The 12,500-nt window shown below is 34.7% G+C and overlaps 2 protein-coding genes across 2 annotated transcripts in view; one reads left to right on the forward strand and one right to left on the reverse strand.

The window, feature by feature from the left end:
- LOC113812726 (interleukin-1 receptor-associated kinase 1-binding protein 1 homolog) overlaps nucleotides 1-899 on the forward strand; it is a 3,829-nt gene extending 2,930 nt beyond the window's left edge. Inside the window, exon 4 of the mRNA XM_027364656.2 lies at nucleotides 576-899. Coding sequence (XP_027220457.1) covers nucleotides 576-715 — 140 coding nt within the window. The 3' untranslated portion in view covers nucleotides 716-899. The remainder of the gene's footprint in view (nucleotides 1-575) is intronic.
- A 1,125-nt stretch (nucleotides 900-2,024) lies between these two features.
- LOC113812703 (activating signal cointegrator 1 complex subunit 2) overlaps nucleotides 2,025-12,500 on the reverse strand; it is a 13,756-nt gene continuing 3,280 nt past the window's right edge. The window contains exons 4-17 of the mRNA XM_027364637.2: nucleotides 12,329-12,500; nucleotides 9,477-9,674; nucleotides 8,984-9,186; nucleotides 8,620-8,811; nucleotides 7,507-7,639; nucleotides 7,271-7,387; nucleotides 6,905-7,047; nucleotides 6,309-6,447; nucleotides 4,696-4,860; nucleotides 4,163-4,350; nucleotides 3,835-3,966; nucleotides 3,278-3,538; nucleotides 2,860-3,023; nucleotides 2,025-2,611 (exon numbers count right to left, since the gene is read on the reverse strand). The exon at nucleotides 12,329-12,500 is cut by the window's right edge and continues 9 nt beyond it. Of these exons, the coding sequence (XP_027220438.2) occupies nucleotides 2,496-2,611; nucleotides 2,860-3,023; nucleotides 3,278-3,538; nucleotides 3,835-3,966; nucleotides 4,163-4,350; nucleotides 4,696-4,860; nucleotides 6,309-6,447; nucleotides 6,905-7,047; nucleotides 7,271-7,387; nucleotides 7,507-7,639; nucleotides 8,620-8,811; nucleotides 8,984-9,186; nucleotides 9,477-9,674; nucleotides 12,329-12,500 (2,323 nt within the window). The 3' untranslated portion in view covers nucleotides 2,025-2,495. The remainder of the gene's footprint in view (nucleotides 2,612-2,859; nucleotides 3,024-3,277; nucleotides 3,539-3,834; nucleotides 3,967-4,162; nucleotides 4,351-4,695; nucleotides 4,861-6,308; nucleotides 6,448-6,904; nucleotides 7,048-7,270; nucleotides 7,388-7,506; nucleotides 7,640-8,619; nucleotides 8,812-8,983; nucleotides 9,187-9,476; nucleotides 9,675-12,328) is intronic.

The following is a 12,500-nucleotide window of genomic DNA, read 5'->3' on the forward strand; positions in this document are numbered from 1 at the left end:
ACACACACACACACACACACACACACACACACACACACACACACACACACACACACACACACACACACACACACACACATGTATGCTATACTGATTTTTATAATTCTTAGTTGCCATTCAGTAACAATATTAAATTTCAACATCAATAATTATAATTATATGTATTATAGTTCTTGTGATTACGGATTATAATTCTTACTTTTTTAAAAGTAATTTTTTTCATTCAACATTATTGTGTAAATTCAACTGATTGTTTATAATGATGAAGGATATTTTCCTCTGAATAAAAAACTTCCCCAAAAAGTAAATTCACATGAGCACGTCCTTCCTTTTCTCTGCAATAATATTATAGTGGAAACAGTTAGGTGACTTAAAGTATTATAGAAAATCTTTCCATATAAATATAATTTTTTCATACAAACTAATTAAATGATTTCTTACAAAATACACAGAACAGTTGCCAATGCTATTAAAGAATACAAGATTTTAAAAAATACAAGAGTATGTCTTCTCTTTACAAAGGAACCTTACACTGCACATAACCATCATCTAATTTGACTTCTTCCTTACCCTAGACAGGAGCGAGTCATGGATGGTCGACACAGGGCTTAAGCACCAGGAAACGCATGCTCTTACTCCAATCATTATCCAGAGTACCGTAAGAGTCAAGTTCTCGCTACTGTCCTATGGGGTTCCGAAGTCAAAAAAAAGCTGATGGTAACAATCATTCCATGGCACTTGTTTGCGCTATGGGATGCTTTCATATCTCAAAAGAAAAGAAAGACAAAGTATGTTAAGTATGAATGGATACAGTTTTTATTATATAGATGAGTGTGTGAAATATATATTGATTTTGAAAAATAAATTGAGAAAAGGTAATAAAAGAAAGGAGTTATGTATACATTGTTATTTCAAATAATGGTTTTATTTCCCTTGAAGAAGCAATAACAATGCACATGAAAAAGCTTTGGTAAGATTCTTAGCAAGAAACATGTCACCTTGTAATTCAAAATATATTAATTTTGATAGATTTTAGCCCTACTGGCATTTTGTGGTAATTTTCAAGTCTCGCTCAATTTTTTTCTAAAGCAATCTGTTCTCTGTCTTTTGACAATTATTTTTGTGTGCATTATTCTCAATTCATCTATGAAAACTGAACTTCTAAGCACCATTGTGGATTAATTTAACAATAGCAAATGACATTTAAACACTAAAATGTATTCCTCAGTTTTGCTCTCTGTTCACTTTTAAATACGATTTTCATATATAACCAGATGACTTCTCACTCAAATAATTTTCTTAATTTACACTAGTTTTAGTATGTATGATTTCTGATTTTCTTACTTTCAGTACACTAGTTGCCATTTACTTTGTCAGTATATTTATAATACATTTTTTATTAGATATAGGAACTTTTACCTTATCAACAAGAACAATACTGATACCTACAGTTTCTTGAAAAAAACTGTCTTGTAGTACATGCAATTCATTTCTGATTTTAAAAACACTCTTATAAAGAAATACAGAATGTAATAAAGTCACAAATATTTGTCCTTCACAAGTGAACTGCTGAGATTTTGAGCACAAAACATATATAGCATTCTTTTCATTACTAGTTGAAAATGACACAATGACAAAACTTTACAGTTACAGAAGTATTCGTAATCTAATATAACTCTGCATGTACATTAGTAAATCATGAGACATTTTTTTTCTGAAGCTAATACTCATGATATACCATGTATAAGTGAAAGGCAGAGTAAAATAATCATTTCCAGGAAGAAATATTTTGGAAGTCATTTTCGGTTTATGGAATGATGCATTAACCATTTGCTTTGTGCTTTTAAGATCATCATCTGGTTTCTAATTATAATTCAAGTGCTGGAGAATATTTAATGAAATAATTATGGGTAAAAATCAAATCTTTTAGCCAATTATGCACCTCTTTCAACTTCATGCATAAATATTTCCATAGCACAAAGCAAGTTAACTTACTAGATATAGGATCATTCAAAACATTAGCATGTTAACAAATCCACTTATATTTGCATATCATAAAATAAAATAATATAAAAGTTACTATTCATTACATTTTGTAATCAATAACTCCAGTAGCTGATGATATAAAGATTTATAGGTACCTGCTTAAATTTTAATTATATCACAAACAGCAAGTAAACTATGTTAGCTGTAGTCTCAACAATTTACTAATAACCCAAAACAGTGTTTAACAAGTTAATTTATATTTGAATATCACAAAAATATTTTTTCTTCACTTTTCACTTCTATAGAATTGCACTCCAAATTCTTCCAACATACAATAATTCAAGTTATGGGTACCTATACTGCTCTGAAAAGTTAAAGCTGTTGATATGACCAATTATATAGATCTTCTATATACTAGTGATAGCACTTTTCAGTTGACATATACCATACATAGATTCCTGATAACTTAAGACCTTGGAACTAAGTTAAATTCTTTATATTTCAAAGACTTAGTTATTTCTGTTGAATTTGGCTTGTGCTCCTTGCCGCTTGTGCTCGTTCTTATGGATCATCTTGTGGCGATAGTCCCTGCTCTGCATCTTTCCATGATTTGTATCTTCTTTGTCTGTGTAAAAGGCAAGCATTTTTCTCTCAGTTTGTAACTTTATGCAGATCTTCCGTCCACCTTAGTACTAAATTATAATCTAAAACACTCGGTGAGTATACAGTTTATGAAGCAATGTAGGTATATTACCAATATAATGAATCCTAACCTTATATTCAACTGAAATAAACTGGGCATAACAAACTCCTAAATACATAAAAAAATGTAAATATATTCATGAACCAATGTCTCAGCTTCCCTTTACTTACATTTGCCTCCAGGTCTTTTGTTGTCATCTTCATTCCATTCTCCAGAACGCCAGCTTTTACCACTATTCTTGTTTGAGCTGGTGGACACCTTAGGTCTCCTCTCTCCATCAAAACCATTTTGAGTTTCTGTATCTCTTCCTGGTCTTCCTCCTCTGCCTCTATGTCTGATATGCAAAATGTTATATTAAAATGTGGAAGTTACCAACAGCTAACCTCCTGCATGTCTCAAGATGTTAATCTTTCAACAAAGATTTCTTTTGATTGATTAATTGATCACATTTTTGAAAATCGAGCTTTCTGTACATGGAAATATACATCTATCTATCCATCCATATACACCTACATACATATATACATATTAAAGTTTAAAATGCCCCAAATACTTAAAATTAGAACTGAGGAAACATAACCCAATTACCCTTTGTTTGCCATGTTATTCAGCCTATGTTGTTCTCTCCGCTTCCTTATATCCTCTGGATTCTCGCAAAAAGGTATAAAATTAACACCCGAGCTTCTGCTAGTTTTATTCATTTCTGACTCCCGTCTATTTGGTTCTTCCTCCTGTTCCCTTTCTGGGGTGGGTGTCTTTCCTTTCGGCTTACTTGATTTATTGTTGGGCTGAAGCCTTTGCACGCCTCTTGTGCTGCCTTTGTTCTTTGGCCTTGCACCACCGGGGTATCTGATGAAGAACTGGCATTAAGACTAACAGACATTTTAAAGATATCTAAGAGGCTAACTGAGATCTTTCAATGATGGATCAGTTTAAAAGCCTGTATACAAGGGATCACTGCCTTTGACCATTTTAGGCAACCTGCTTATACAACCATATAAAAGAGACTTTATAGCAAACTTAATGTAAACATATTTTTAACAACCGTTTAGAATCATTAATAAAAAAAACATGTAAAATTAAACAAAATCAAAATTAAATAGCAACTATCAGCGAAAATCAATAAAACCGAAACAGTGGTTCACCCTTGCTTTGGAGCCTGAGTCGCTGGAGCCTCCTGCTGAGTCTGAGTCTCCTCTTCCATTTCCTCTTCATCTGAATCGTCATCATATTGGAAGCGGTTATTCAGTGCACCAGCTCCAATAATACCAGGACGTCTAAAAAGAGAGCAGCAATTATGTATCTAAAGCCATTTTGTATTTAAATTCTGAAGCATAAGGTACAGATTCCTTGTTTGCAGTTTGGCAGTACGTGTTAACTTAGAAATAGACACAAAATAGCAGCAAAAAACTCTCCTTCCAAGGGTATTAGGAACTAAATATATGGCTAAACATAGCTATCATGTCAACTTACTTCTTTATTTTCTTATCAATTTCAAAGTCATCAATGTTTCTGGTCTCATTATCATCGTAGGTGTCATCATATTCATCGTCATAATTCCACATACTGTAGCCCTCCTCTCCATCTTCGTCAACCACCAGCTCATCTTCATATATGCTTCTTCCTCCTCTCTCATCATACATTCTTGCTATCTCCTTCACCTGGAAAAACAATAATATTGGTACTATGCAAGGCTATTAGCAATCTTCTCAAACAGATTCCAAATATTTGCTGCACTTTTTGCCTTTTTTTACTTCCAAGTCTCTATCACATAATCAATTCATATTCTTCACATATTTCCATAATATCTGGTTTACACAGCACAGTGAAACCAATAACTACATAACTGCAATGTAAAGATATTTCCAAAGATATTTCAATAACATGTAAAAATTGTGACTCATGTTATATCTTGTTTTCTAATGTGCTGCACACCATAAAGACATTTGAATGCTTTTTCTTTTCTTTATGAAAACAAATACAACAACCTTATAAAACATAGCTACCTTGTCTATGCTTGCTTTGTCCATGCTTTCTTTCTGATGCCTATCAGACTTCTTGCCTTTATGAATTTTTGACCTATCAACTTCTTTTTTATTGAAAACATCAAATTCATCATTGTCATAGACATTGGCCCTGTCCATGTAGTCTACCTGACGTACAGTCTTTGCCTGAAAAAATAAAAGGAGAAAACTGTTAGATGTTCTAATATAATAAATTTATTATGGGAACAAAGGTGAGAGTAAAATACAAGACGGTAATAAATCTAATATCAATAAAATAATATACATACATAAACAATTATACGTATACAAAGTAAAGAATATCATAAACCTCTCATGTGTTGTAAATTAAAGGGCTTCTATATGAATAAGCAGGCACACCACAGTCACTTTATGATCAGTTTCATTCCCAAATTCACTCAAAAAAAAAATTACTTATATATAATCATGACACAATTCCCACTACAATTTGTACTTTGGATATTCCTTATGTATATTAAAGTCTGATCAGTATCATATTTGATATCTTCAGAATAAAAAGACAATTACCAGGCATAGGGATGGAAGTGCATTAGGGCCTAGACCCTTATATACTTCACACATCTGTCCTTTATCTACATTGTGAATCACTACCAATTTTAAAAGTAGTTCAAACAATATATCAGCATGATTAATCTTAACTATTACTATTTGAAAATTGTTAGTAATACATGCTTTTACTTTGCAAGTAAATCAATCTCTTGTACTGCCAGAGATGAGTAAAAATTAACATCTATTTTAACCCGTTTTATACGGTGACACTTACACCAGCATCATGAAGTGCCAGTGGAACATAGGGAGACCCTAACATTGGCACTATAATACCATTTGATTTTAGTTGGTGCTGAGTGATCCCATATTTTAGAGATTCTGTAGCTCCACCCACCATCCCTGTCTCCACTAAACATGTACACCTGCTAGATATGCCATACCCGATACCCAGGATAAGGAACTATCATTGGCAGATTCTACATCACAGTTTCCCCCTCTGTGGTCCCTCCCCTGTCCTCCTTATCCCCCTATTCCTTTACCTTACCCCATACCCCACCACCAGGGATAGGATGGGGCGTACACTTCCCCTTTCCTGGTTCATTCTTCGTCCTCATAGCCCCCTTCTCCCTCTCTTTCATTTCTCAAACATTTTACACCAAACATCTTTGAATGAATTCATATTTGACAAACTTTCCATCTCTGTCTTTTGCTTTCTCTCTCTCGTGCAAGTGTGTGTGTGTGGGGGGGGGGGCGTGTGGATATGCATGCATGTGCATGCAGAAGAGAAAGAGAGAAAGATAACACAAACAAATTTACTGCTCGCTGGCGATAGACCTGTACACAAGCAATGCGCACTTTTTAAACCATCAGAGTGAACAGATTAATTTTCCTTCATCTTTTGCAAAGGCAAAAATGTAAAGTGTGCCACATCTTGCAGATATTATAAAGTTTTGGTGTTGATGCTCTTCATACAGATTCCTGTGTTTCAGGCTCATATTATCCTCAAATACTGGAAGATTAGGCAGTTACAGTAATACAAAGATCACAGTAATGCTTCTGGAGAGGAGAGACAAAATAAAACTTACTTCAATCTTTTCTTCTACAGGTGGTTCCACAGGAGGTGGTTCAGTTGCAGGCATATTGCGATCTAAAGTGATCAGAGATGGAGGTAGGTTGCCTTCTAAGAGTGCATTGATAACTTCTTCCGATGAATAACCATAGTACCTGCAATTTAAAGTATCACACTTGAAATATAATATGATTAATGCATGATTTATTTATTGATTATCTTCTTTTCTTTTAAGTAGTAATGATTATTTTTAATATCACTCAGTAACAATATGTGTATCTGTAAAAAGCAGTTATGAAGCTTATTCACGATTAAGTGTAATTCTCATTCTCTGCAAAAAATACATGTGTACTGGGTAATTTTGCAAGACTAATAAACCCTGAACTGTGCTTAAAGTGTAATTCCAAATCTATGGACAAAAAATGCAGCAGGAAATACCATTTTCATATTGTCACTTGTTCTTACTGAAGACAAATTTCCGCAGAACTGTCACAGTTTGTACTAAAACTCAGTTTTCCATCAATTTCATTAAAATTTCTAATTACTTGCTTATATACATAAACCTTCAGCAAGGATGATATATTACCCATGTGCAATAAGAATCTCACTCACTTCAGACATTCCTGGATGAATCCTGCTCCTAAATCCGGAAGAAGATCCTGAACACTCGACACCAAGGAAGCCATTTCTATGTCTGTTGGCAATGATGAACCAACATCTGCGTATCCATTCATGCCACTTACATCAATTGAATTCTGGAAAGTAAACACCACTGATAATGTGTGCCACTTACTCTGCCTTGCATTACATAAAAGAAATCATAATGTGTTTAACCATATGGACCACAATACACCTTTGAATATTAACAAATATCATTTTATTTTTGGTAGGTCCATTTTTTTCTGAAATATCAATCTTCAAGAAAAGAATCAAATAGCATGCTTCTTTGAGAATCAAAGACATAGAACATAAACTAACCTCAACTCCCTCTTGTAGTGATAGTTCCTTCAAGTCATTTGATAATCCCATCTCTAAGAGAACTGACTGCACTGCATCAGTAATAAAGCTAAGATTTGTGATGTCACCTCCATGTTGCTGAAATAAACAATAATTCGTTCTCACCAAATATCCAAAGGTTCTATTTCCTTCACAAAAATACAAGTATGACCTGTCATATCATATGACAAAAAATAGACATATAAACATATCCATACCTGGTAGAATTCAGTTTCTTTGCTCAAGGGATACAATGAGCAGTAGTCAGAAATGAAAACTCTCTCCTCCACACAAGTTGACATGACCTGAACAAATTTCTCAATGCATTCTTCGACTGTAATTGACACCGGTCTATAATTCAGTAGAAAAGGAGAGTTAATAAATATAAAGTTAATTGCACAAAAAACACTAAATCATTGTGAGAAATCATTCCTAAAATTAAATTTTGCATTATAAATTTAAATGTCTACATAAAAAAGAAATATATATATATCTAAATTTCACCCCTAAAGGAATCTGTATCATAGATTCTAATATTCTTTATCAGTGTGCAGTCAATAATACATAAATCAATTCTTAACAGATGCATGCAACTATATTGCTTTAACCAAATGCCGCCAGGGATGGCCGGTACGTACATGCAATGCCCATTGTATATTTAACTTAGTAATTATTTTTACGTATAGATGGCTCCACAAATACTATGTTACCAATGAGTCATTAAGAAGTACCTGTCTCATCTCTTTACCCTTTTCCTTGATTTTAAATTATATATTCTAGTATTTAATACTGCTGTTAGTAATATCAATAATAATTATAATGTTCATAACAAAAATAACAGTATCAATATTGATGATACCAATAGTAAAACGAAGCATTTTTCCACTAAATAAATTAATGGTGAGGTCACAAGATCTATTAATTGACTCCTTTATGGCTGAGCACTGGCAGAGCCATCTATGTGCAGAAACATTTAACAAAACAATACTAAAGTGAATGCAACATTTTCCTGGCAGCACGGGGTTAATCCTTTTATTAGCAAAGGAAAAGACTTCAAATTTTATTTACTTTGATATATATTAAAAATGTTAATATAGAAGAACCCCACTTCAAAATCAATAGAAAAGTAATTCCAATTATCAAAATCTTAATTTTTCCAACAACCATTGATTATCAATTACCTAAGTCCTATACAACAATTTCATAAGATGCATCAGAACCCCTTACCCTAAGTTGCAGTTCTAACATCATTACACACATGCCTAATACACGATACCCTACCAATACCCCTTCTAACACCATTACACACATGCCTAATACACAAAACTTACTTATCACTTGTGTTCAGAGGAGCTATACACTTGTTGTGCAAAATATATCTAAAGGTTGCGAGCATGGATGCCCTGGCTATCTGGACCTTTTGAATGAGCTTGGTTGCCCATAGCGCATGATCTGGTTCTTGAGACCAATCACTCAGGTTCTCCACTAGAGACGGAATGACTCTTTCGTAACAAGCTGATAACCTGTATAATATGAGGAAAGTGAATCAAGATTAAGCATCTATATGCTTGAGACATTTCAACAATTTCACTTACACCAAATTACTATGATCATTCTCTGGTTAAGAAAAAGTACAGATCAATAAAAGTGAGTAATGAGAAAAAAAAAAATAATAATAAAAAAATAAAACTTTACCTTAATTCAAATGAGGCTTTATGGAAAACTCTTGCTGCTGGTGGGTGAAGAGAAAGGAGCATTTGCAGAGAGTAGAATGTGTCTAATAGGTATAAGGTTAAATCGTGCAAATCTGCTAACGACAGCTCTCCTTCGGAACTACCTAGGGCAACAGGTATATAATTCTCTGCAACATTCAATTTCTCTTCAATATTTTCTAAAGCCTGGAAAGACAATGTGATATGTATGAGCCTCTAGTATACACCTACAATGTAAAATTCAGAATACAAATTTCTTACACTTTGCAGGACCAATGCTCAATTCATCATGTTTTTTGGATTAATTCAAATCTTTATGAAGAATTGGGGATGGGACTGAGGCTGACAAAACCAGAAAAACTTGAATAGGACATACTGTGTTTCCTTCAACAGTTTTACATAGTTATATATAAAAGAATATCCTCAGTCTATAAAGATCATACCAATATGATAAATTAATAAGTAAAAACACTTACCATATTCATGGAAGACATAATTTGCTCAAGATCATCATAATATTTGGGCTGATTTGCAAAGATGTTCGAGATCATTTTACCAATCAATGCATAATTGTTCGGTCCATACAGAACACAGATGTCAAGTAATTTGCATATATCAAAAAGGAAATTATCATAAATAATATCACCAAATGCAGAAGGGGTTATGTGACAGGTCTGAAATGAGATAAAGAATATGAATTAGTATGTTGAAAACTTGACACAGTAACTTCATTTTAACCCAGTGATGCTGGGATGGCAAAAATACATGCCATGTCCACTATGTTTTTGTTTTTTTTTTTGCTTATTGGTTGTTTTTACCCTTATATGGCTACACAAGTGCTTAATCACCAAGAGTTATTTATTAGTCCTACCTATCTCACCTGTTTGCCCTTCACCTTGATTTTCAGAAAGGTTCTCTTTCACCTTTTACTCAGTAGTGTTGACAACATTATTATAATCTTAAACCCTTGCTCCCAGGTAGCATGTATGTACATGGCATGACTATTGTGGACCAAACAGCAGGTGGCATTGCAACACAACTATTCCTATGTCATCGGCTAATCAGACGGAGCTTGTTTTTCTCCAGTAGTAGCAGCATCATTTCTGTGGTTAAACCTTTAGGTAATAGCACCTAAAGTGAAGGGAAACCTTTTTTTTTTATGATAAAAATATTAGCTTTTAGGTACCTAATGATGCCAACAAACTACCAAATGAGCCAGGAACAAACAGGGGAAACTGTCGATGCATACCAACACCTATATTAACCCACAAAAGACAAACATCAAACCAGTGGGATGCCTGGAGCATGGACCATTTCTGGTTGTCTAATATAAGAGATGCTACTGTTTTTGGCCATCTGCCAGGTGTCTCACGCATGAGACATAATGCATGGACTTCAGTAACATCTGTTATGTCTACATGGATATTTCCAAGATGATTTCTTATTGCACATGTAACCACAAGTCACATCATGATGTCATATATAGAAGATGTAAAGTTATGATTACTTCAATTTTCCTGGAGTTGACATTACAAAAGGAGGAGGAATTGGAGGAATTATAAGCAGAAAGAGAAAGAAAGAAAGACAGATAGATATATAAATAGACAGAGAGGTAGGCAGGTAGGCAGATATAGATTGGTAGGTAGAGAGACAGAGAGGCAGGCAGATAGACAGATGAAGTGATGTCATGGAGTTACATCACAAAGTGAAGTCATAGAGAGTTATGTCACAAAGTAACTTTAAGAGTGTTACATCATGAAGTGACATCATGAAGAATTACATCACAAAGTGACACCATGAAGCTGAGGCAGTAACATCTTACGGTCATAAAGACATAATAAAAAGCAAGTGATTTTACAGCTGCCATCTTACTTCCTTCGTTATAGCAAAGATGTCACATAAGGAAGTGATGTCAGTTATAATGTGATTGGTCAAGATATGTGACGTGTGACCCAGCTTTAACCTCATTGGTTAATGTTGGATCCATGTTCCCCGCCAGGTCTAAGTGCAGGAATTTTCCCACATATATAAAGGTGCTCGTATGTCATTCATTACTTGCTTTCACAATGCCTCGCTTTGGTAGCATTCACAAACACCGTAGGTTCATGCCCAAGGATCTCAGTGTGAAGAGGTAAGGTGATGTCGATTACTACAGCAGCAAGTTGTTCGCCTTGTAGAGGAAAGACAGCAACATCATCATCAACTTGTCACCCGTCCACACCACTACAACGGATGAGGAAAAGTCATGGCGCCTGGGCTGTCCATTGTGACCTGGACAGAGGAATCTCAGAAGGCCTTCAGAGTAGGTCTCAACTCTGAGATCTTGGGGGACTTCAGAGAAGGAGCTGACTACACCAGGAACCAAGCTACAGCACAACCACCCAATGTAGCAAGGCAAGCCCTGCAGTGACAGCATGCCATCACCAAAAAAAATGACAGCAGGAGGAGGAGGTATCATTGGTACTTTTGACAGGGTTGGTGGGAGCATGACTGTGATGTAGGCTTCTGCACCTACAGGTGCTTTGAGGCTTGGGATGCAGACCAGTAATGGCATAAACTGATTTACCCTCATGATATCTTAGCAAATATGTTACTGAAAGAAACACACATGACATTATTAGACAGCCTGGACTCAACTAATGCGACAAGTGTTGAGACTATTTTAGCTTTAGGGGAACACAAAAAATTTCTCAAAAGCATAATCTTCAGTATACTCCCAAGGCTATAAAAGAGGCATAAAATCAGAGATTCTACTCTGACGTGGTCGCCTGCAATGTGTGGCTAGGGCAGGGTCCCCACACTGCTATAGATACCACCCGGAAATGAGGCTGTATGGTACTACATAGGAACCGTCATTAGTGGGTTAATGGCCACTATCCAAATTTTCAACTCGGTGTTAATGGGTTAATGTCAATAATGATATATATTATTGACATCAGAAAAAAGGTATTTTTCCAAAAACTCAAGGAAAGGGGAAATCAGGTGATGTCACAAAACAATTGCCAAACAGAATCAATAATACCTACTCTATAAATTCAAATCTAGAAACATTGTCAACAGACATCGAAAAACTTTTATTCTAATGCTATTTCACAGAGAGTCAGATAAAATGATGGGTAGATCTGAAGCCAAATACAACTAACACCATCATTTAATGATGACTACTAAAGAATATTAAATATTACTTTTCCTAAAGTCTGTTCTAAATTACCCAAGGACAATACAACAGCATCATCGTATTCGAATCATACAGTTTTAAATTCAATATCACAACTTGTATCACCATAGCCTAGGAAAAAAATAGTGCAAAGAACCAGCAAACATGTACCTTAGATTCCTTAAAGGTAGCCATTCGTACATATATCAGGAACACCAGCTTGTGTATACTTTCTACGATTGGTTGTGAATAGTGATCCAATGTGTCGTCATCATACCATCTTGGACCACTGGTTATGTAGGACTCCAGACACTCATGGATTGCTGTGTCAAACACTACATGT

The sequence above is a fragment of the Penaeus vannamei genome, chromosome 18, assembly GCF_042767895.1.
Source record: "Penaeus vannamei isolate JL-2024 chromosome 18, ASM4276789v1, whole genome shotgun sequence".
In the NCBI taxonomy this organism is placed as follows: Eukaryota; Metazoa; Arthropoda; class Malacostraca; order Decapoda; family Penaeidae; genus Penaeus; species Penaeus vannamei.